This window comes from Anomaloglossus baeobatrachus, chromosome 6, assembly GCF_048569485.1.
Source record: "Anomaloglossus baeobatrachus isolate aAnoBae1 chromosome 6, aAnoBae1.hap1, whole genome shotgun sequence".
Lineage (NCBI taxonomy): Eukaryota > Metazoa > Chordata > Amphibia > Anura > Aromobatidae > Anomaloglossus > Anomaloglossus baeobatrachus.
The window spans coordinates 199059636-199083685 of NC_134358.1; the positions used below are offsets into that span (position 1 = coordinate 199059636).

Below are 24050 nucleotides of genomic sequence, written 5' to 3' on the forward strand. Positions count from 1 at the left end.
ATGGGGTTCAGATCAGGTGAACAAGGGGGCCATGTCATTATTTTTTCATCTTTTAGACCTTTACTGGACAGCCACGCTGTGGAGTAGTTGGATGCATGTGATGGAGCATTGTCCGGCATGAAAATCATGTTGTTCTTGAACGATACCGACTTCTTCCTGTACTACTGCTTGAAGAAGCTGTCTTCCAAAAACTGGCAGTAGGTCTAAGAGTTGAGCTTCACTCCATCCTCAACCCGAAAAGTTCCCACAAGTTCATCTTTGATGATACCAGCCCATACCAGTACCCCACCTCCACCTTGCTGGTGTCTTTTTGATACTTCAGTAATGTTGCAGCTCTGAAATTTGGCCAAACTGGTGGCAAATAGCATCTTGGCAGCTTCACGCTTGATGTTCCTCAATTCATGGGCAGTTATTTTGCGCCTTTTTTGCCCAACACGCTTCTTGCGACCCTGTTGGCTATTTGCCATGAAACACTTGATTGTTCGCTGATCACGCTTCAAAAGTTTGGCAATTTCAAGACTGCTGGATCCCTCTGCAAGACATCTCCCAGTTTTGGACTTTTCAGAGCCCGTCAAATCTCTCTTCTGACCCATTTTGAAAAAGGAAAGGAAGTTCCCTAATAATTAAGCACACGTTTTATAGGGTGTTGATGTCATTACACCACACCCGTCCTCATTACAGAGATGCACATCACCTGATTTGCTTAATTGGTAGTTGGCTCTCAAGCCTATACAGCTTAGAGTAGTACAACATGTATAAAAAGTATCATGTGATCAAAATACTCATTTGCCTAATAATTCTGCACACAGTGTAACTCAGACCAGACTCCAAGCATTGTAATTGGAGTTATGGAACCAGCCCAGGCAGTCAACACGGTTTCCGTAGATCCTATAGAAGTGAATATAGTCTATGGGCTCAGTAGATATACATAATATATAGGCAGGTGTGCAAGTATTAGTGCAAAGTAAAATTGCTTTCAAAAGTAGAAGTACTGATAGTTTGTATTTCAGCAATTAATAAAAAACTGATTGATCAAAAGAGAAATCTAAAATCAAAATCAATATTTGGTGCCATCACCCTTCACCTTCAAAACTGTATCAATTCTTATAGGTACAACTGGACAAAGTCAAGGATTTTGTAAGATTATAATCAAGTGTAGTACGTGATAATGAGCATTATTTTCATGTGAAACACATTGTCAATAAATGAAACAGACACAGCTGATTAGGAGGCTTAAAACTAGGTCAGGAACAGGCAAACTTTCCAATAAAGGTGGGATTGTAGGAGATTTTAATGTTTTATGTCACAGGTCATACACGATAGCAGAAATGAGCACAGGAAAAAAACAAAAGGTAGTGATATTGCATTAGCAAGGTCTCACCCAGGCAAAGACTTCAAGGCAGGCTGCAATTTTAATACGTGTTGCTTAAGTTCTTGAAGAAGCATCAAGAAATGGGCAATATTGATGATCGTTGACAAAGTGGGGAATCAAAAAAACTTAGTGCACCACATACATCAAGATCGGCGTTATTCATATCATTCTTGATAAGGGTGTATGAGGGGGGGGAGCATGTTGCAGTCAACTGCTTCATTAAGATACACAAGTGATCCCATCCGGCCCTATCTCCATCCATTTTAGCAGAGTTGGGTGAAATCAGCATGAAAATGTCAAAAGCCACAATTATTGCACAATTCTGCACTGTGCAAAAGTTTCGCAACCTTACAAAGTGATTTTTGACAAAATTGTGGCCATAATACGTATTTCCTTTTGAAATTTGATGATCTATATCACTTCCATAAGATCAGAACTTGCAGCAACCAGTGGGATCCTTCTACACCCATCTACTGACTGGAAAAATCTGTCCAGAAGTGTTCTCTATGGAAGAATTGCAACAAAAAAAGCCATACTGTCAACATGGAAAAAAGGCCAAGTGATTCAACTATGCATAAAAATAAAAGAACTGAAGTGGAGATAAATGGCAGCATGTGTTCTGGACCGATGAGTCAGACTTTGAAAATATCTGGCTGTAACAAAAGGCAGTTTGCTCGCCAAAGTCAAGAGAGTGGTACGATAATCAGGTCTATTGGCAACCGTGAAGCATGGTGGAGGTTCTTTGCAAGTTTGAGGCAGCAATTCGGCAAATAAAGTTGGGGATTTGATCAGGACTAATGGTTTCCTCAATGCAGCGTAATCTACCCAGACACTTAAACACCATGCAATGCCATCCGGGAGGCATTTGACTAAATCCAAATCTATTCTGCAGCAGGACAATAATACCAAACATACACCTAATGTCATTAAGAACTATAGTTCAGGGTGAAGAAAAATAATGAGTCCTTGATGTGATGATATGGCTCCCACAAAGCCCGGACCTCAACAACGAGTCTTTCTGGGATTACATGAAGACACAGAAGGTTTTGCGCCAGCCTTCATTCATAGAAGATCTGCGGCAGTTCTCAGGAATGTTTGGAACAAAGTCTCCGCTTAGTTCCTTGAAAACTGTGTGCAAGCGTACCAAGAATAGATGCTGTGATGATATTTTGAAGGCAAAGGGTGGTCCCACCAAATATTGATTTGATTTAGGCCTCTCTATTGTTCATTATTAAGACTTCTATTTTTTAAAGCATTCCTAATTTTGCAGCATTTATTCAATATATGCCACAAACTTACATTGTATTGTATATATACAGTATATCCCAATGCTCATTTTAAAAAGTTAAATGTTGTTTGAACACAGACACATACCTGTAGTCCTAACATTTACGTTCAGGTTACTGATATATAGATCAGGTATGTGCATTGTAAACAATTTGCAAACATACTCAATTGTTTGACATTATGTGAAAGATGAAATAAAGCAATAATTACAGCATCACATCCTTTCGTGCAGAAGGAGTACACTTTATGCAACTAACAAATATGATGAAATTTAAAGAATAGCTATTACGCAAGTGATTTTTTAAATTCCTTTACTCATTAAACAATGTACTTAGCTATATAAAGAAAGACTTTAGAAATGAACAAAGCAAAAAAAAAAAATCAAAAAAGAATACAACAAATTAGAAATAACTTTGACATAAGTTACAGCAACTCTATGCTAGGACAGAAAATCATCTAGGGAAGGTTTAGAAACGTTTCTTGGCTGCTTCTTTTTGCATGCTTCGGCTGGTTATTGAAGGGCACCAAATAACTTTACGAAAGAGGCCTCAAAGAATGTAACAGTTTTATGGTAGCTTTAGAACATAAATACTTTTTAGTTTCCCTATCATTTAAAATACAGAGATATTAAACAAGAACTTCCAAACATAAATTATAGAACATACACCTGCAACGGCAGCTAGTAATAAAATGAAAGGCAGTTTTCTTTAGAAAGATAGTAACAGAGCCAGCAGATTTCCTAGTCTTGATCTTCAACAGTCAGGCCAGAAGGAAATACTTTGAGGGCCAATGTGAATATCTAAATCAACAAGGGGAATCCTAAAACAAAAGGAATTTTAAGTAAATGCAATGAAGTGATGAACTTTTAGACAATTTCATTACATGTACATTAAAGAATAGAGTACATAATAAGCTTCGACCGACACATACACCTTTAGGGGTACTTTGCACGTTGCAACATCGCTAGCCGATGCTTGCAATGCCGAGCGCGATAGTACCCGCCCCTGTCGCACATGCGATATCTTGTGATAGCTGCCGTAGCGAACATTATCGCTGGGGCAGCTTCACACGCACTTACCTGCACTGCGACGTCGCTCTGGCCGGTGACCCGCCTCCTTCCTAAGGGGGCGTGTCGTGCGGTGTCACAGAGATGTCACACAGCAGCCGTCCAATAGAAGCGAAGGGGCGGAGATTAGCGGGACGTAAACATCCCGCCCACCTCTTTCCTTTCGCATAGCCACTGGAGGCAGGTAAGGAGATGTTCCTCGCTCCTGCGGCTTCACACACAGCGATGTGTGCTGCCGCAGGAACGAGGAACAACATCGTATCTCCTATTGGTGCGACATTATGAAAATGTCCGACACTACACAGATCACCGATTTACGACGCTTTTGCGATCGTTTATCGGCGCATCTAGGCTTTACACGTTGCGACATCGTTACCAACGCCGGATGTGCGTCACATTCGATTTGACCCCGACGATATCGCAGTAGCGATATCGCAACATGCAAAGTACCCCTTAGAGTTTAAAATAATGTATTGAATTTTCTCTTGTAGCCTTAAATTGAATAGGTTTAAATTTTTAATTAAGGTTTAGCATTTTTTCACTAGATTTTTGCCACCTAATCTGAGAGTATCATAATGTAAAGATATAGATCTGGTTTCCAGAGATGTGTCATTTACTGAGCTGCTTCTATAGTCTTCATGAAATCATTGATTTATCAGCAGGAAATAATCACTAGTGGTCTCGTCACCTGTTTCCTCCATATTCATGATCTCTGTATAACCCCGCCCCACCACTGATTAGCAGCTTTCTGTCTAAGCAGTGTACACAGATCAGTGCTGTGGGTGGAGTCATACAGAGCTCAGCATTCAGAAAAGTGGTAGACCTGCAGAAAATAAAAATAATTCTACCAAAACTACAGCAAGCAGAACAGTAAGTGATACATAGCGGGACTCTGCTCCTACATCATGCTTCTTCCAGATGGAGCAGCAATAAGGTAATGATAGATTTAATTTAAAGGGAAAAAAGCCTTCTGGTTCTAGATTCTTAATGCTCTCACTGAACTCAAAAAATATACCCATAAGTAGGAAGAAAGGATTACAGTCAACTGGATTTTTTGGTGGAAATGATCAGAAGAGCTTGCCAGGTCCTATAACCTCCCACTACCTCTACAGAGTACCCTTTCTACCAATATGACTGTTAAATTTAAGTACAATCTGTATTTTATTTGCATATCAAATAATTAGTCAATTAAGGCCCCGTCACACTAAGCAACATCGCTAGCAACATCGCTGCTAACGAACAACTTTTGTGACGTTGCTAGCGATGTTGCTGTGTGTGACATCCAGCAACAACCTGGCCCCTGCTGTGAGGTCGTTGGTTGTTGCTGAATGTCCTGGGTCATTTTTTAGTTGTTGCTGTCCCGCTGTGAAGCGCAGATCGCTGTGTGTGACAGCGAGACAGCAACAACTAAATGTGCAGGCAGCAGGAGCCGGCTTCTGCGGAGGCTGGTAACCACAGTAAACATCGGGTAACCAAGAAGCCCTGTCCTTGGTTACCCGATATTTACCTTTGTTACCAGCCTCCGCCGCTCTCACTGTTAGTGCCGGCTCCTGCTCTGTGCACATGTAGCTGCAGCACACATCGGGTAATTAACCCGATGTATGCTGTAACTAGGAGAGCAGGGAGCCAGCGCTCAGTGTGCGCTGCTCCCTGCTCTCTGCACGTGTAGCTCCGTGCGCTGGTAACCAAGGTAAATATCGGGTTGGTTACCCGATATTTACCTTAGTTACCAAGCGCAGCATCTTCCACGCGGCGCTGGGGGCTGGTCACTGGTTGCTGGTGAGCTCACCAGCAACTCGTGTAGCGACGCTCCAGCGATCCCTGCCAGGTCAGGTTGCTGGTGGGATCGCTGGAGCGTCGCAGTGTGACATCTCACCAGCAACCTCCTAGCAACTTACCAGCGATCCCTATCGTTGTTGGGATCGCTTGTAAGTTGCTTAGTGTGACTGGACCTTTAGTCCTGTGCTCTTTAAAGAGTCATTTGTCCTTCGAACATTAAATGGGACAATAAAGAGGCTGTCTAATACTTTTAAGCACTTTATCAAGGGCCGCAGGGTCCTTCAAAATAATAAAAAAAGATAACATACCCTCTACTGAACCTCCCTCTTTCCCCTCCCTGGACTCTGGGTTTCCTCCTCAGATGGAGGAGCCACGTTATGGCTGCAGTTTTAGCATTGCTTTCCGTGCTCCATCCCACTGTCTATTGGCCGCTGCTGGGTACTGCAAATCAACTTTAATTATTTAAACAGTATAACAGAGTGCTGTGTGCTGTTCTATTGATGGTTTACATCCGATCTCTACTGCCACTGCAAACTGCTGCTAGAGGGGGTGCTCTGTGTCCAGTCACGTTCCAGTTGACGTGACATCACCGAGGCCGCCCCAGCCTATAAGTGGCATTTCCCTGCTCATCACAGACCAAAGTCATAGCGCAGCATGTTGCGCGTGCACTATCCTTCAATGCAGAGCGCCGCAAGCAGGAGCGATGCTGGGCTGTGACGAGCGGTGAAACTCCACCCACAGCCCAGTCACTCAGGGAAACTGGGGCAGGCCATCTGGAAGTTGACCTGACATCACCGGCGCTCATAAGTCACGGAGCCCGAGGGGGGGTGTCACTTCATGGGGATGAGTGGACCGCAATAGCGCCTCACAGAGGCAGAACTGGCTGAACAAGGTATTTAGAAAAAGCCTTCCCTATCAGTTTTACAGAGATATGGCCATTATTGCAGAATATAATGATCCACCTCTTTAATGTCTGAACATACCTTACCTGTTTCAAACCCATAATCTTAATTTTGACCATTCTTAAATCAAAATAATTTCAAGAACCTGATATAAGTGTGAAAGGCTCAGTGGACTACCTGCGCAGCGTAATTTTAGTTATAGATCTTATTTATCATTATTTGGCTACTGATGTTTATTATTTAGTTAGAGATGTTAAACATTTTTAACAAAAAAATCTTTATGATAGTATATATCACAACAAAAGGAGAAATATATGTACTGTATGTAGAGATAGGTTACACACTGCATAATCTGTTCCAAAGTAACTGTTGACTTTCTCTGTATTTAAGAACAAGACCAAATTTATTACAAAATGTTCTTCGGTTTCTTTCATCCAAATGAGTTCAGCATGAACCCTTCCAATGTCATCGCTGTAGTTTAGGTGAAAGCTCTGCCCAATAAAGTCATAGAGGGTGTCTGGGGATTGCCGTTCACAAAGCTGAACTGGGGCACTAAAACACCAATATGGGGCTTCTGATTCACTTAGAACGGTTACATCCATTAAGAAGCAGTTCTATAAAAGATAAAAGTACATGTCATTAGTAGCCAAAACTTCATAGATCGCAGAAACATTGCAAGGTTCTTCCCTACCATGGACCCGCTCAGTAGGAATTGGAAGCTTAAATTACTAAATTGCCATGATCTTTATAAGCCATGATAGCAGAATATTTATCACTATGGATTTTCCTGGCAAAAGGAAAGATTTTATGGAATATCAAAATATTGCATTGGAACTTGACCTGTAGTGAAGATGAAAAGTCTGCACATAACTACTCACTGCAGCATGTCCACTTATGCCATGAATCATGGGTGAAATCTGAGACAAGTCCAAAGCATTATTTGCAAAAAAAACCCCCACAAACAGATTAGTTCCTCGTGGTCGTTCTCATATTTGGTAGCATTTTGCTTTTGAGAGGTTGCCCACTAATTTTACGTCGATGGTCTATCCTTAGGATAAGTCATCAGTGTCTGATCGGCAGGGGTCCACATCCTGCACCCCCGCTGATTAGCTGTCTTCGGTGCCAACGGCAGCAGCTGGAAATGCTCAGTTACGGGGCTGCCCCAACTTCTAATAGCGGCCACGGCTGTGTGCTGCACATCTGCTTCCTATTGATTTTAATGGGATGCGGATATACCCGGGTGCTAATAGCTTGACGGGGCACCTCTGGAACTGAGCATTTCCAGCTGCACACCTGGAGCGAATAGTCCATCAATGTAAAAGTAGTGGACAACCTCTAAGTGATGCTTCTATCTGGCTTACAAAGGCTGATTAGGATCTCAGTTCACATCAGTGTGTGTCTACAAGATCTTGAGATGTAAATACGGTAATTAACTCCACTGTGCAACAAACGAGACGAGACACCAATGGTTGCATATGATGAAAAATTTCTGAGGATTTCTATCCACAAGCCTATCCACTTGGGGTTAGCAAAACCAACTGAATGTAGATAAAATTTTAACTATATTTGCTATATATTTTTTATTAATATGTATTTCTGTTGAAAGTCTGCTTACCTGTATGCTTCCTTTTAATATCAAAGTCTTCCACAAAAAGTCAACTCTACCCGCAACAGGGGTATGTGTTTTGCTGGTCGATAGTCCTATGACTGAAATTCGTAGACTGCCATTTTTTATATATTCTGCAAAACAGAAATGTATACACGATACAGCTGACTTTACAGGTAACCACATAAATTTAACATTTATTACATAAGGTACACCTTGTTCCTTTTTTCTAATCTTCCGATCAAGATAGATTTTAATCCTCAGGAAACAAGCAGTAGTGTCCATTATATAGCAAGAATATATCTTAAAGGTCTGAAGAACTCTTTAGGAATTACAAGACAATATACCAGTATATTAGAAACTCATGTAACCTTATTATAGTGAGAATACATTTTTTGGTAGTAAAAATGAAATACCTTTATGGAATGACATATACATCTTGCCCCTACTTAAAGGGGTTGGCCCTTTCAGGTGAACTGCCATTTACTAACTATCTTTCTTTCCCAAATCCTCCTGTAATCTGAGCTGCTCTAATGGTCACATTATTTGTGGCAGAGAATCCTCTGATGTCCTGTGATGACATGTAAAAATGTCTCTGTTACACTGCACCTCTGCATGGTGCTGCAAAGACAACTATCCCCGCTAACACTGCTCGCTCTTGTATCTTTATACACCCACACTACTCTGTACCTGTGCAACTAATTATATTATAATATATAGTGGGGAAAAAAAGTATTTAGTCAGCCACCAATTGTGCAAGTTATCCCATTTAAAAAGATAAGAGAGGCCTGTAATTGACATCATAGGTAGACCACAACTATGAGAAAAAAGAGAAAAATCCAGAAATTCACCTTGTTTGATTTGGCAAGATTTTTTTTTTTTTTTAAATTATGGTGGAAAATAAGTATTGGGTCAATAAAAAGAGTTATTCTCAATATTTTGTTATATATCCTTTGTTGGCAATGACAGAGGTCAAACGCTTTCTGTAAGTCTTCATAAGGTTGGCACACGCTGTTGGTGGTATGTTGGCCCATTCCTCCATGCAGATCTCCTCTAGAGCAGTGATTTTTTTTGGGCCTTTCGCTGGGCAGCATGGACTTTCAACTCCCTCCAAAGGTTTGCTATGGGGTTGAGATCTGGAGACTAGCTAGGCCACTCCAGGACATTCACATGCTTCTTACAAAGCCACTCCTTCGTTGCCATGGCGGTGTGCTTGGGATCATTATCATGCTGAAAGACCCAGCAACGTTTTATCTTCAATGCCCTTCCACTCAAAATCTCACAATATATGGCCCCATTCATTATTTCATGTACACGGATCAGTTGTACTGGTCCCTTTGCAGAGAAACAGCCCCAAAGCATGATGTTGTCACCCCCATGCTTCACAGTAGGTATGGTGTTCTTTGGATGCAACTCAGCATTCTGCCTCGTCCAAACATGACGAGTTGTGCTTCTACCAAACAGTTCTACTTTGGTTTCATCAGACCATATGACATTCTCCCAATACTCTTCTGGATAATCCAAATGCTCTCTAGCAAACTTCAGACGGGCATGGACATGTACTGGCTTAAGCAGGGGAACACATCTGGCACTGCAGGATCTGAGTCCCTGGCGGTGTAGTGTGTTCCTGATGGTAGCCTTTGTTACCGTGGTCCCAGCTCTATGGAGGTCACTCACTTAGTCCCCACATGTGGTTCTGGGATTTTTGCTCACCGTTCTTGTGATCCCAAAGTTGATTTCATCATACCAAGCTGCTTGCCTATTGCAGATTCAGTCTTCCCAACCTGGTGCAGGGCTACAATTTAATTGTATTTCTGTTGTCCTTCGACAGCTCTTTGGTCTTCACCATAGTGGAGTCTGAAGTGTGACTGTTTGAGGTTGTGGACAGGTGACGTTTATACTGATATCAAGTTCAAACAGGTGCCATTACAACAGGTAATGAGTGGAGGACAGAGGAGCCTCTTAAAGAAGAAGTTACAGATCTGTGAGAGCCAGAAATCTTGCATGTTTGCATGTTTTCAGATGACTAAATACTTATTCTCCACCATAATTTGTAAAAAAAAAATCTAAATCTTGCCAAATCAAACAATGTGATTTTCTGGACTTGTTTTCTAATTTTGTCTCGCATAGTTGTTGTCTACCCATGTTGTCAATTACAGGCCTCTCTCATCTTTTTAATTGGGATATATATACATATATCAATGTATGTGTGTGTATATCTCTCCTAAGCTATGCCCCATCCATTAGTCAGTGAGGGTGAGTGGGGGATAATCTTCATTGCTAGGGTTGTTATTCTTGTCCTTTGTGCATTTCTTTCATTCCCTGTACCAATGTTAAAGAAAATCTGTCACCAAGTTTTTTTGTCTACCTCATCTAAGAGCAACAATATATAGAGAGAGCCTGATTCCACCTATGTATCACTTAGTATACTGGGCGCAGCAGCCCAAGACACAATTAGCGTTAGATGTAGCATATAGCAGAGCTCAGAAAACTAATTTTGCCTACCCAACAGCTCTCTGCAAACATTCTCTATTGACAGGAAGCTGCTTTTTAGAGAAGGGGGCATGATCAGACAACTTTGCATGAGGCATTTAGTTCCAGAAATGAGAATGTCTTAGAAATAAAATCTTCATTGTAAGTAAAAAAAATAAATAAAAATAAATAAATAAAAATAGCACACAGCTTACATCACTGAAAAGGGGGCTGAAACACAATCTCCTGCTGTTTTCAGATTACATAGCAAAAACCTGCTGAGGGATTCCCTTTAGGCGGGCTTTGCACACTACGACATCGCAGGTGCGATGTCGGTGGGGTCAAATTGAAAATGACGTACTTCCGGCATCGCATGCGACATCGTAGTGTGTAAAGGTTTGATGATACGATTAACGAGCGCAAAAGCGTCGTAATCGTATCATCGGTGCAGCGTCGGCGTAATCCATAATTACGCTGACGCGACGGTCCGATGTTGTTCCTCGCTAATGCGGCAGCACACATCGCTGTGTGTGAAGTCGCAGGAGCGAGGAACATCTCCTACCGGCGTCACCGCGGCTTCCGTAGGATATGCGGAAGGAGGTGGGCGGGATGTTTACATCCCGCTCATATCCGCCCCTGAACTCCTATTGGCCGCCTGCCGTGTGACGTCGCTGTGACGCCGCACGACCCGCCCCCTTAATAAGGAGGCGGGTCGCCGGCCAGAGCGACGTCCAAGGACAGGCGAGTCCATGTGAAGCTGCCGTAGCGATAATGTTCGCTACGGCAGCTATCACAAGGATATCGCAGTTGCGACGGGGGCGGGGACTATCGCGCTCGGCATCGCAGCATCGGCTTGCGATGTCGCAGCGTGCAAAGTACCCCTTAAATGGAACCTGTCAGGTCCAATATGCACCCAAAAACATCAGCAGTTCTGGGTGTATGTTGCTCAAACCTGCCTAACCATACATGTACCTAGCAGACTAGATTTACAGATCTTCATAAAAAATATTTATAAAGATCTTTTATCGTATGCTAATGAGCGCGGAGAATAGTCCCAAGGGCGTTGCTTTCCTACCCTTGCTAGTCGGCCCCATTAGCATGTTAGCACGTCTCTGTGGGCGTGCTAACATGCTAATGAATGTGCAGCGTCAGAGGATAATCTCACTCACCTCTCTGCTGCCATCGCCACCGACGCTGGATATCGGCTCAGTGCGCATGATCCCAGACTTTTGGTCATGCGCACTACTTCAGTTTGAAGCCGGGATGCGTATGCCCGGCTTCATAGTGCGTGTGACCAAAAGTCCGGGATCATGTGCACTAAGCCGAAATCCAGCGTCAGGCGGCGATGGCGGCGGAGAGGTGAGTGAGATCATCCTGACGCTGCGCATTCATTACCATGTTAGCACACAAACAGGGGCGTGATAACATATTAATGGGGCCAACTAGCAAGGGAAGCAATGCCCTCGGGACTAGTCCCTGTGCTCATTAGCATATGATAAAAGATTTTTAGAGATACTTTTTTTAAAGATCTCTTTATCTATGCTACTAGATACAGGGACAGTTAGGCAGTTATTAGCAACTAGAAGGTGGCCCGATTCTACGCATCGGGTATTCTAGAATTTACGTATTGTGTAGTTCATGTATGATTTTTGTTATATATATATATATATACACATATATAGATGTTGTTGTGTGTAGTTACCAAGTGTTTGTGTAGGGGCTGTACATGTTCTGGGTGTTGTCTGGGTGTGACGGGGGGTGAGAGCGGTGTTGTATGTGTGTTGCGTTGTTTGTGGAGCGCTGTGTGTCTGTAGCGTTGTGTGTGTGTGTGTTGCGCGGTTTGTGTGTGTGTGGTGTGTTTTGGGGAGGTATGTTTTGTGCAATGTGTGTGTTGTGCGGTATGTGCGTATATTTGTGTGTGCCGCGGTGTTTGTGTGTTGGGTGTTGTGTGTGTGCAGCGTTGTCTGTGTGTGTGGGTGTCTGTGTAGGGCAGTTGTTTGTGGTTCCCAGTGTGTGTGTGTGGTGTGTTGTGCAGTGCGCGCGCGTGTGTGTGTTGGGGGGAGGTGTGCACTTCCCATCGTGCTCCATCCCCCATGCAGCGCACTCCCCATCGTGCTCCATCCCCCATGCAGCGCACTCCCTATCGTGCTCCATCCCCTATGCTGCGCACCCCCCATTGTGCTCCATCTCCCATGCTGTGCACTCCCAAACGTGCTCCATCCGCCATGCTGCGCACTCCCAAACGTGCTCCATCCGCCATGCTGCGCACTCCCAAACGTGCTCCATCCGCCATACTCCGCACTCCCCATCGTGCTCCATCCCCCATGCAGTGCACTCCCCATCGTGCTCCATCCCCTATGCTGCGCACCCCCCATCGTGCTCCATCTCCCATGCTGCGCACTCCCAAACGTGCTCCATCCGCCATGCTGCGCACTCCCAAACGTGCTCCATCCGCCATGCTGTGCACTCCCAAACGTGCTCCATCCGCCATGCTGCGCACTCCCAAACGTGGTCCATCCGCCATGCTGCGCACTCCCAAACGTGGTCCATCCGCCATGCTCCGCACTCCCCATCGTGCTGCATCCCCCATGCTGCGCACTCCCAAACGTGCTCCATCCGCCATGCTGCGCACTCCCAAACGTGCTCCATCCACCATGCTGCGCACTCCCAAACGTGCTCCATCCGCCATGCTGCGCACTCCCAAACGTGCTCCATCCGCCATGCTGCGCACTCCCAAACGTGCTCCATCCGCCATGCTGCGCACTCCCAAACGTGCTCCATCCGCCATGCTGCGCACTCCCAAACGTGCTCCATCCGCCATGCTGCGCACTCCCAAACGTGCTCCATCCGCCATGCTGCGCACCCCCAAACGTGCTCCATCCCCCATGCTGCACCAGCATCAGCCTCTCTACCCGCAGCATCAGCCTCTCTGCCCGCAACATCAGCCTCTCTCCTCCCAGCATCAGCCTCTCTCCTCCCAGCTCAGCCTCTCTCCTCCCAGCATCAGTCTCTCTGTCCCCAGCATCAGCCTCTCTGTCCCCAGCATCAGCCTCTCTCTACCCGCAGCATCAGCCTCTCTACCCGCAGCATCAGCCTCTCTACCCGCAGCATCAGCCTCTCTACCCGCAGCATCAGCCTCTCTGTCCCCAGCACCAGCCTCTCTCATCCCAGCATCAGCCTCTCTCCTCCCAGCATCAGCCTTTTCTGTCCCCAGCATCAGCCTCTCTCCTCCCAGCATCAGCCTCTCTCCTCCCAGCCTACCCCAGCATCAGCCTCTCTCCTCCCAGCATCAGCCTCTCTCCTCCCAGCCTACCCCAGCCTCAGCCTCCCCCAGCATCAGCCTCTCTCCTCCCAGCATCAGCCTCTCTCCTCCCAGCATCAGCCTTTTCTGTCCCCAGCATCAGCCTCTCTCCTCCCAGTCTACCCCAGCCTCAGCCTCCCCCAGCCTCAGCCTCTCTCCTCCCAGCATCAGCCTCTCTCCTCCCAGCCTACCCCAGCCTCAGCCTCTCTCCTCCCAGCATCAGCCTTTTCGGTCCCCAGCATCAGCCTCTCTCCTCCCAGCCTACCCCAGCCTCCCCCAGCATCAGCCTCTCTTCTCTCAGCCTCCCCATCCCAGCCTTCCCCAGGATCAGCCTCTCTCCTCCCAGCCTCCTCCAGCATGCCGTGCTCCTCTGCCGACATTCACAGATCCGATCGCATACACTCACACACACCCGATCGCATACACTCACACACACCCGATCGCATACACTGACACACACCCGATCGCATACACTGACACACACCCGATCGCATACACTCACGCACACACACATTGACGATATCGCACATACGCGCTTATACTCACAACATCCGGAGATACCACATGCTTCTGGCCATGTGATCCTCCGGCAGGTCCTGGAAGCTCACAGCACAGTATCGCCGCCGAGAAGCAAGCGATATCCCAGGATGTTGTGAGTATGTGGATGCGATGTGATGTGTGTATGAAGTGTGTGTGTGTGAGGTGTGTGTGTGAGCGAGTGTGATCTGATGTGTGTGTGTGTGTGTGTGTGTGTGTGTGCTGTTATGTGTGTGCGTGTGTGTATTTTCCGCCGCTGCAGGACCTTGATGCGCTGGTAACTATGCTACCATGGTTACCAGCGTATCTCGTCCCCCGCTCGCACGGGAGCCCACACCAGCATACGCCGGCCAGCCCCAGCAATGCGAGGGTATGTGTCGGCTGGTTTGGCGGCGTACGCTGATGTGGGCTCCCAGGGGTACAGTACTCACCTGGTAGTCGTGGCTCCCTGACCGTGTCGGTTCGGGGAATACGTGGGGGGGCGGGGCCAGAGCTAGCGTGCATTGCGAGAGGGGGGCGGGGCGTGGCCGAGTTGCCAATGCCTGCAGGGTGCCGGGGCGAGAAGCCAATCTGTGGGGGGACGGAGCCTGGGCGAGCGGCCGGCCAATCCGTGTGGGGGCACAGCCTGGGCGAGCGGCCAGTCTGTGCGGGGGGCGGGCCATGGCGAGCCCAGAGGCCAATCAGCTTTGTGTCACCGTAAGGACACAATTTTGGAGCAAGACAGACAGACAGATAGACAGACAGACAGAATAAGGCAATTATATATATAGATAAGCACCCAGAACTGCTCGTGGCTCTGGGTGCCTATTGCACCTGACAGATTCACTTTAAAAACATGACATCGAAATGGGTCTGTGTGTGATGCTTGCAGAGAAGTGAGAGGGGTGTAGGCAGAGTAACATGGGGTGTGCTCACTGCTGGCTTGCAGCCAAGCACAAAGTCTGATGGAAAACAGTCAGAAAGCAGAAGATTCTCAAGAGTGATGACTGTGAAAGCAGAGCTGGTAGAAAACTGGAGATGAAGGGTTTAAATCTGCACTGCCAATGGACGAGATGTACAAGATGTGATAAAGGATAAGCCAGGTAGTATATTCCAAGCAGTTTATTAGGTCTACGCATTTCGAAGTCTAACCTTCTTCAGGACAGAAACTAAAGCATAGACCTAATGAACTACTTGGAATATACTTCACATCTTGTGCATCTCGTCCATCAGCAGTGCAGATTTTAACCCTTTGTGTCCTGTTTTCTATGTCTGCAATCAGAAGGGCCTCACCAGCCATATCTATGAGCAAATTCCGATGGTTGTGGGTGCACAACCCCCACCAGGTGAGCACTGGCATGAAACTGGTATAAAAGGTACATGGGTGATCTTTAGGGGCAGTATTCATAGGCATTTATGGTAAAACCAGTTGCTGAGTAAGGATTGTGGACAAACACTATAATAATTTGCAAACATAGTATTTTGAGCAGCTCTAACTGTTGGAATATATTTACCAAAAAAGAACAAGACTAACAGTGTTATATGAAGATCCTTCGTAGATTTGTAGATAGTGAAGTGTGCGAATAGTGGAAGAACACTGAAAAAGTTAATTTGAATGGCTAAATCGATTGTTGTCTGTAATAAAGCATGAGATTAGCACTTCATCTAGAACTACAATCTCCTGGATCAGCTCTTTACTTCCAACTAATGATCAGAAAAATAAAGAACACAGTAAGTTAGAAGTTCACGACCATCGTACAGGAAAAAGGAACCAATATATTTCAGCATCCTTATAAGATGTTCTACAATCACAAAAGATTTCTCTAGTTTCATATCTCGAGTGGCAGCAATACCTGCAAAGAAATATCTACAATGTGGAAATATTTCATTATGTACTTTCAATTTACTTCATGGCCTCCTGCCAAAATTACTATAGTGGCAGCAATGCCCTGACCATCTGCTATTAACACTCAATTAATATCAGGTTCAACACAATATTCCCTGAGCAATGTCATTTAGACAAGATCAGGATTTTATTTAAATACACGTAGCACTTAACTTTGTAAATACAGTACCAGTCAAAAGTTTGGACGCACCTTTTCAGGAATTGTTTGCTTATTCTTTTTGAAGTATACACATTGTAGATTTAGTCTGAAGGTAGCAAATCCAAGAAAGAAAACATATAGCAAGGAGGAGTAAAGAAACACCATAATAAGTAAATCAGAATATGCGTTGAACATTAAATTCCTCAAAGTACCCCTTTTTTACTCTAATTCTGGTTTGCTTCAGATGTGTTTTTTTACACCTTTTTCCATGAGTGTCTTTGTGGTTTCGCTGCCTTAATTTTTGAATTTGCAATCTGCACATTCCAATAAGAACACAAAAAATAGCATTAACCCCTTCACAACATATTATTATTATTATTTATATTATCTATTATTATAGCGCCATTTATTCCATGGTGCTTTACAAGTGAAAGAGGGTATACGTACAACAATCATTAACAGTACAATACAGACTGGTATAGGAGGAGAGAGGACCCTGCCCGCGAGGGCTCACAGTCTATAGGGAATGGGTGATGGTACAATAGGTGAGGACAGAGCTGGATGCGCAGTGGTGCACTGGACTGAGGGCTATTGTAGGATGTAGGCTTGTTGGAAGAGATGGGTCTTGAGGTTCCTCTTGAAGCTTTCCTCGGTAGGGGAGAGTCTGATATGCTGAGGTAGAGCGTTCCAGAGTATGGGGAAGGCACAGGAGAAATCTTGTACGCAATTGTGGGAAGAGGAGGTAAGAGAGGAGTAGGGAAGGAGATCTTGTGAGGATCTGAGGTTGCCTGCAGGAAGGTACTGGGAGACTAGGTCACAGATGTAAGGAGGAGAGAGGTTGTGGATGGCTTTGTATATCATGGTTAATGTTTTGAACTGGAGTCATTGGGCGATGGGAAGTCAGTGAAGGGATTGGCAGAGTGGCGAGGCTGGGGAATAGCGAGGGGAGAGGTGATGTCATATTTACGTGTCCCTGCCTTCAATGAGGGCTTGTAAGCTGATTTTATCAGTTGTCATGTGCCTCTAACAGCCGCCTGCCTGTGGCTGTTAACCAGTTATATCTCACTGTTAATCTCTGACAGTGAGATTTCAGGCTAAGTTCACACAGGGCATCTTTTGCTGAATTTTTGGTGCGTTTTCGAGGTCACAAAAGTGCACCAAAGCGCATGCATTTACTTCTCCCAGCAAAGTCTATGAGATTTCTATTTAGCTGTCTACACTAGGCATCTTTTGTTGGCTGCGTTTTTAAAGATGCAGCCAAATGCAACATGTCAATTCTTTTTGCGTTTTTTCAGTGTTTTTGAGCCTTTCCAGTCAATAGATTTGACTTAAAAATGCATTGGGCAAAACACGGTAAAGACACATTACGTTATTGATGCGTTTTTTGCCGCGGTGTGGTTTTGGTGCTTTTTTGGGACAAAATCGCTGCATCTTTGTGGTAAAAAAAAAAAAAAAAAAAAAAAGATGCCGCATGTGAACATACCCTAACACGCGTTGCCACAGGAGAAGGGAGTCATTCCCTGCTCCCATTAGGGTACCCCTGATGTGCAAGTTTAACACGCATGTCCAAACTTTTAACAGGTACAAATATAAAAAGCTGAATGAAATAGTATTAATAAATAATTAAATAAATAAAAATGTTACTCAAGTGTATTGGTTACCTAAGAGCTCATCTCTGCTTGAACTGACTACAAAATGCCACAAAAATCTCTGCAGATGTAATGGCAGTGGAGTATAAAATACATCAATCACACGGGCGATCATTAAAAGTTTGCCCATAAGTGATGAACATGCCACAGGAAATCGAACGTACCATATATCGTGATATGAGTAATTTAAGATTTTTAATTGCTGGACTTCTCTCCGTTCGTTACTGCCATAATTTAGACCAATGCAAGAAATGGCATGAAATGTGTTTTAGACCATCACAAACAACTTGAAGAAGTAACATTCCTAGCTATAGAAGTATAGGGCATTGTATGGAGTTTGTCAGCAGAAAATGGTCTTTGCAAATTAAATACAAATGAAAAGGGCAGATTTGTGAATTGTATTGTGCAAAGACAAAGGAGTTGCTGTACATGCACAAAAAAAAGATAGACTAAAGGCCCTGTCACACACAGAGATAAATCTGCGGCAGATCTGTGGTTGCAGTGAAATTGTGAACAATCAGTGTCAGGTTTGTGGCTGTGTACAAATGGAACAATATGTCATAATTTCACTGCAACCACAGATCTGCCAAAGATTTATCTCTGTGTGTGACGGGGCCTTAAGGCTAGGTTCACACACAGCTTTTTTTTTTTTTACGCTGCGTTTATGTGTGTTTTTTGCGGCAAAAAACACACAAAAACGCACCCGCGGCAAAAAACGGTTTGGTGCGTTTTTTTGCTGCGTTTTTGCTCACTGCGTTTTTATGCGTTTTTAATCAGTGAACAATGCCATAAAAGATTGTTGAAAAAAACAAAACAAAAAAAAAAGTCTGATGTCATTTTTTTCTTCAATATGTTCTTCATTCTCCACTAGTGTATGCAGGAGAGCAGACAGCTGCAGAACTACAAGGCTCAGCATGCTCCATCCAGGACTGTATGCTGGAGGGAGAGGCAGGGGGAGCAGAACTACAAGGCTCAGCATACTCCATCCAATAGTGTATGCAGGAGAGCAGACAGCAGCTGCAGAACTACAAGGCTCAGCATCCTACATCCAATAGTGTATGCAGGAGAGCAGACAGCTGCAGAACTACAAGGCTCAGCATCCTCCATCCAGGACTGTATGCAGGAGTTTTTCGCCCCCCAAAAAAATGACGTGGGCTTCGCCATATTTTGTATGCTAGCCAGGTACAGCAGGCAGCTACGGGCTGCCCCCAACCCCCAGCTGCCTATTTGTACCCAGCTGGGAACCAAAAATATAGGGAAGCCCTTTTTTTTTTATTTCATGAATTTCATGAAATAATTAAAAAAAAAATGACGTGGGCTTCGCCCAATTTTTGAGTCCAGCCAGGTACAACTAGGCAGCTGTGGATTGGAATCCGCAGTGCAGGGTGCCCATGCTTTCTGGGCCCCCCTGCTGCGAATTGCAGTCCGCAGCCACCCCAGAAAATGGCGCTTTCATAGAAGCGCCATCTTCTGGCGCTGTATCCAACTCTTCCAGCTGCCCTGGTGACGGGTGGCTCGCTGGGTAATAATGGGGTTAGGGCTAGCTGTATATTATCAGCTGGCCCTAAGCCTGAAATTCATGGTGTCACGCCAATATTAGGCATAGCCACCATGAATTTCTAGTAAAGATAAAAAAAACACAACACACAGAAAAATATTTTTATTAGAAATAAAACACAAAACACAATTAGTGACTCCATCTTTATTGAAATAAAGAACCCCCCTCCGCAGTAATCCTGGGTCAAGGGTCCCGCGCCGTCCAATCCGGATCCAATATCATCTGATCGGTTTGCTGGAAGGCATACCAATCAGCTGATGTCAGGTTAAAGGACGTGAATCCCATCACACATCAGCTGATTGTATAAATGGCTTTTATACAATCAGCTGATGCATCAGTGCAAAAAAAAATAAAAATACTCACTTATGTGCTGATTACCGGCAGCTCCTGGAGCGATCGGACAGGATCAGACTCAGGAGCAGGAGCTGCCGGTAATCAGCTGATGAAGTCTTCTGACGGCAGAATCAGCTGAAATGTGAAACCGGCCGGGCGCCGGCGTCACCGCAAGTCTTACGATCAGCTGATGCGTCAGGTGACCGCATCAGGTGATCCACCGCCAGGTCCTGCAGCCATCAGACGTGCCCTAGGAGACTGCACACAGCCGGAGCGGCAGTACCGGGAGAGGAGGTGGGAGCGGACATGGCACCGGGAGTCTGCAGACAGGTGAGCATGACATTTTTTTTTCTACTGTTCACTTTTGTTTTCGCAGCTGCTTCCACCTTCCGCCTGGACATGGCGCCGCACAGGAGCTGACATGGCGCCGACCGGAAGATTGAAGCAGCGGTGGCGGTATCGGGAGGATTCACGCTTCTGTGTTTACTGACAGAAGGAATCCTCTTCCTGTATATGTCACTTTACTACCCACCCCTTGCATTTATAGCTGCGTTTTTAGTCATAGACACGCACTAAAACGCAGCTATATTTGCAATTTGCATTTTTCATTGCATTTTTGAACATCTCATTGAACTCAATAGGTGGAAAACGCAGTGAAAAACGCAAAAATAATTGACATGCTGCGTTTTTGTGTGCAACACAAAAACGCTGCTAAAAAAAACGCTGTATGCAGACAGCAAAAATGAAAACTCATAGACTTTGATGGGGAAGCAAAGTCATGCAGTTTTGCAGTTTTCTGAGCAAAAACACACCCCAAAAAAACATACAAAAACGCTGCGAAAAACGCACTGTGTGAACTTACCCTAAGAGAAAACTGGGGAAAAGAAAATGAGTTAAGGCCAATGATGTAGTTTAGTATCGTCAATTAACCCCTTCAGCCCCTGGGCGCTTTCCGGTTTTTGTTTTTGCTCCCCTTTTTCCAAGAGCCATAACTTTTTAATTTTTTCGTCAATCTTGCCATATGAGAGCTTGTTTTTTGCGGGACGAGTTGTACTTTTAAATGAAACCCTATTTTTACCATATAGTGTACTGGAAAATAGCAAAAAAAATTCCAAGTGTGGAAAAACAGCAAAAAAAGTGTGATCGCACACTAGTTTTTGGGATATTATATTCACCATGTTCACAATATGGTAAAACTGATGTGTTGTTGTGGTGCCTGAGGTTGGTGCGAGTTTGTAGACACCAAACATGTAGAGGTTTACTGGTATATAAGGGGTTAAAAAATTCACAAGCTTGTCCAATAAAAGTAACGTACTTTTTGCGCCATTTTCCGAAACCCGTAGCATTCTCACTTTTTGGGATCTATGGCTCAGTGACAGCTTATTTTTTGCGTCTCGAGCTGACATTTTTAATGGTATCATTTTTGCGCAGATGCTACGTTTTGATCGCCTGTTATTGCATTTTGTGCAAAACTTGCGGTGACCAAAAAACGTAATTTTGGTGTTTGCTAAATGGCGTAGCGGCAAAAATTTCCAATCAGATTGATTAATTTTACATTTTGATAGATCGGGCAATTCTGAACACGGCGATACCAAATATGTGTATATTTTTTATTTTTTTAACCCTTTAATTTTCAATGGGGTGAATGGGGGATGATTTGAACTTTTAGGGGTTTTTTTATGTTTTTTATTTTTTAAATCTTTTTTTTTTACTTTTTTTTTATTTTACTAGTCCCCCTAGGGGGCTATATGGATCAACAATCCGATCGCTCTGCCCTATCTGCTGATCACAGCTATACAGCTGTAAAAAGCAGATATGTTCACTTTCTGCTTCACTGGGCTCCGGGCCGAGTGAAACCGAAAGTAATTCAGGTCAGCTACAGGAGTCATCACATGACCCTGTGCTACCATGGCAACTACCGAAAGTCACGTGATCACGCACGTGACTTCCGGTGGGGGCCGCGGTAAGTAAAAGTAATGACCATGCGCATATACATCTCGCTGCCAGACTTTGGCAGCGAGATGTAAGGGGTTAAAAGTTGCAGGTGGAAGCGATTCCACTTGTAACTTGGAGGCGCACATGTCAGCTGTTAGAAACCGCTTATATGGGCGCGGATCTCCGCGACTTGCGCACAGCACGGGGTGGGGAATAACCTCACACGATCCATGACGGATAGATCCGCCATGGGTCGTGAAGGGGTTAAAAGAAACTGATGTTGATGTTAAACAAAATGTAAAAACTAAAATATTGCAATGTAAAAGAGTAAAAAATGCTAATCCACAAAATGTACAAAAGAGAGCAACTATGAGTCAGCCTGCAAGTTCTCTATCAGCTCCTTTTCTGGTAGAGGAAACTCAGCGTCATTCTTCTATACCTTACAGGGATTCTGTTAGCAGAGGATGACTGTTCTCACCAAGTACAGGCGCTCGTTGCATCATGGCAGGCTACTCATTTAAATACACCTTCACACCTGCTTGTTTTCCATCAATCTCTACCCTCCCCTCTTCTGTGATTGACAGCTTTGGCTTCATAGAGCCAGAAAATGGAGGAGATAGATGGAAAAGAAGCAGATGGGAAGATGTATTTAAATGATTAGCCCCGCCATGATGCATGAGCACCTGTACTTGGTGTCACCAGTAATCCTGTGCTGATAAAGTCCCTTTAAGCTTGGGATCAGCTCAGCTGCCCTTCTTAAAAGGGTTCAACAAAAAAATGTTTGTCACTTGGCTTGTGCTAGTTAGAAATAACCAAATCAGCAATTACTCATCCTCCCCCATGCCATTGATGCTTGTCCACTGTAATTCCAGCATTTAACAAGCTGCAGGGCTGACATCACAACTAAGGTTTAAGACACTTAAGACAATCACTTAAGACACTTAAGACATTTAAGACAATCACTGGGTTCAGGGGTATGCCGGTGTTGCTGAGCCCAATGACTGGCTGCAGTGATCATGTGTGCTGTACTCATGACATCAACACAGAAGACCGGAGCAGCGGTGAAGAGGGAGTATTGTACTGGAGTGGTGAATGGTGAGTAACTGCTGAGTTGATTTTTAACTAATGCAAGACAGCAACAAAAATAAGAAAAGAACATTGATGATGGGCTGGCCAGTGGCAGGCGTAGGACAGTGCTCATAGTTTTTCAGAATATATGGTCTTGGAAAAAACTCGATTTCTTGCACTTTTTAATTAGCAACAACTTACAATTATCTGTCTATTTTTTATTTTTTTTATTATAAATGACAACTTACAAATATTGTAATAAGGATAAAAAGGAGGTTTTGAAATCCATTGACCATTGCAGCAACCCTTCTTGGAGCATGTCTGATGATCAACAGATTACCGCAGTCCGAGCTTCAGAAATCCACAACACTCAACTGTTAGTGCTCATTCACACATCAGTTTTTTACATACGAGTGTCATCCATTTATTTATGGCTAGCTCTTGTACCCATGACAGTCTGTAGAGTTGGTCACCAGTCCAATTGTTTCCTTGGACAGAGTAGTCCGGGCACCATCGCGGAGACTTGTCCTACATTTATCAGAGGGCCGGATCGAACTCTGAAGATTAAGTCTATGAGTCCGTGAAAAACATCGTGCAACAATGCCATCCATGTGTAGTTCATTTTTCACTGACTGATGGGAGAAGGTGGAGAAGTTAGTTTTTTTTCTCTTTAGTGGAAAAAAAAGGTGACAAAACGCAATCCATTGTTTTGTACATTGAAATGAGGCCTTATTGTCAGGAGATGTTGTAGATGGCCATGTATTTCACCTTTCGTGGCCAAACCAAAAAAAAAAAAAACTTTTGGGACCCATTTTCTGCACTGGCTAACAAAGGAAATGTGACCCAATCCATAATACTATGTCCAAAAAGAGTATTTGGAAATGAGTTGTCTTCATGAGCAATGATTTTGAACATGCCCGATTCAGCTGAATATTTTCAGGCAAAGACAAGGCAAACATTACTTGTCTTACCATGATTCATTAGACAGGTAATAAAAAGCACATTACCTCGCAGATTAGTAAAACTTACTTTCTTAGAAATGTTTAATGCATATTGAATATATAAAAGTTAAATATTCATCGTGACTAGATCAGTATTATAATATTCTACGCATTCACTTTTCCTATGATAACGGTAATTATTTTTTGGAATTATCCAACA

General features: G+C 44.2%; 1 protein-coding gene across 5 annotated transcripts in view; it reads right to left on the minus strand.

Annotated features, from left to right (window-relative positions):
* Positions 1-2998: 2998 nt before the first annotated feature.
* FBXO15 (F-box protein 15) overlaps positions 2999-24050 on the minus strand; it is a 122574-nt gene continuing 101522 nt past the window's right edge. For 4 of the 5 annotated variants that reach the window (XM_075314615.1, XM_075314616.1, XM_075314613.1 and 1 more), the window contains 3 exons: positions 8022-8146; positions 6751-7020; positions 2999-3478 (listed from right to left, as the gene is read on the minus strand). In XM_075314615.1, coding sequence (XP_075170730.1) covers positions 3464-3478; positions 6751-7020; positions 8022-8146 — 410 coding nt within the window. In that variant the 3' untranslated portion in view covers positions 2999-3463. The remainder of the gene's footprint in view (positions 3479-6750; positions 7021-8021; positions 8147-24050) is intronic. The other variant, XM_075314618.1, reaches the window with a different exon arrangement.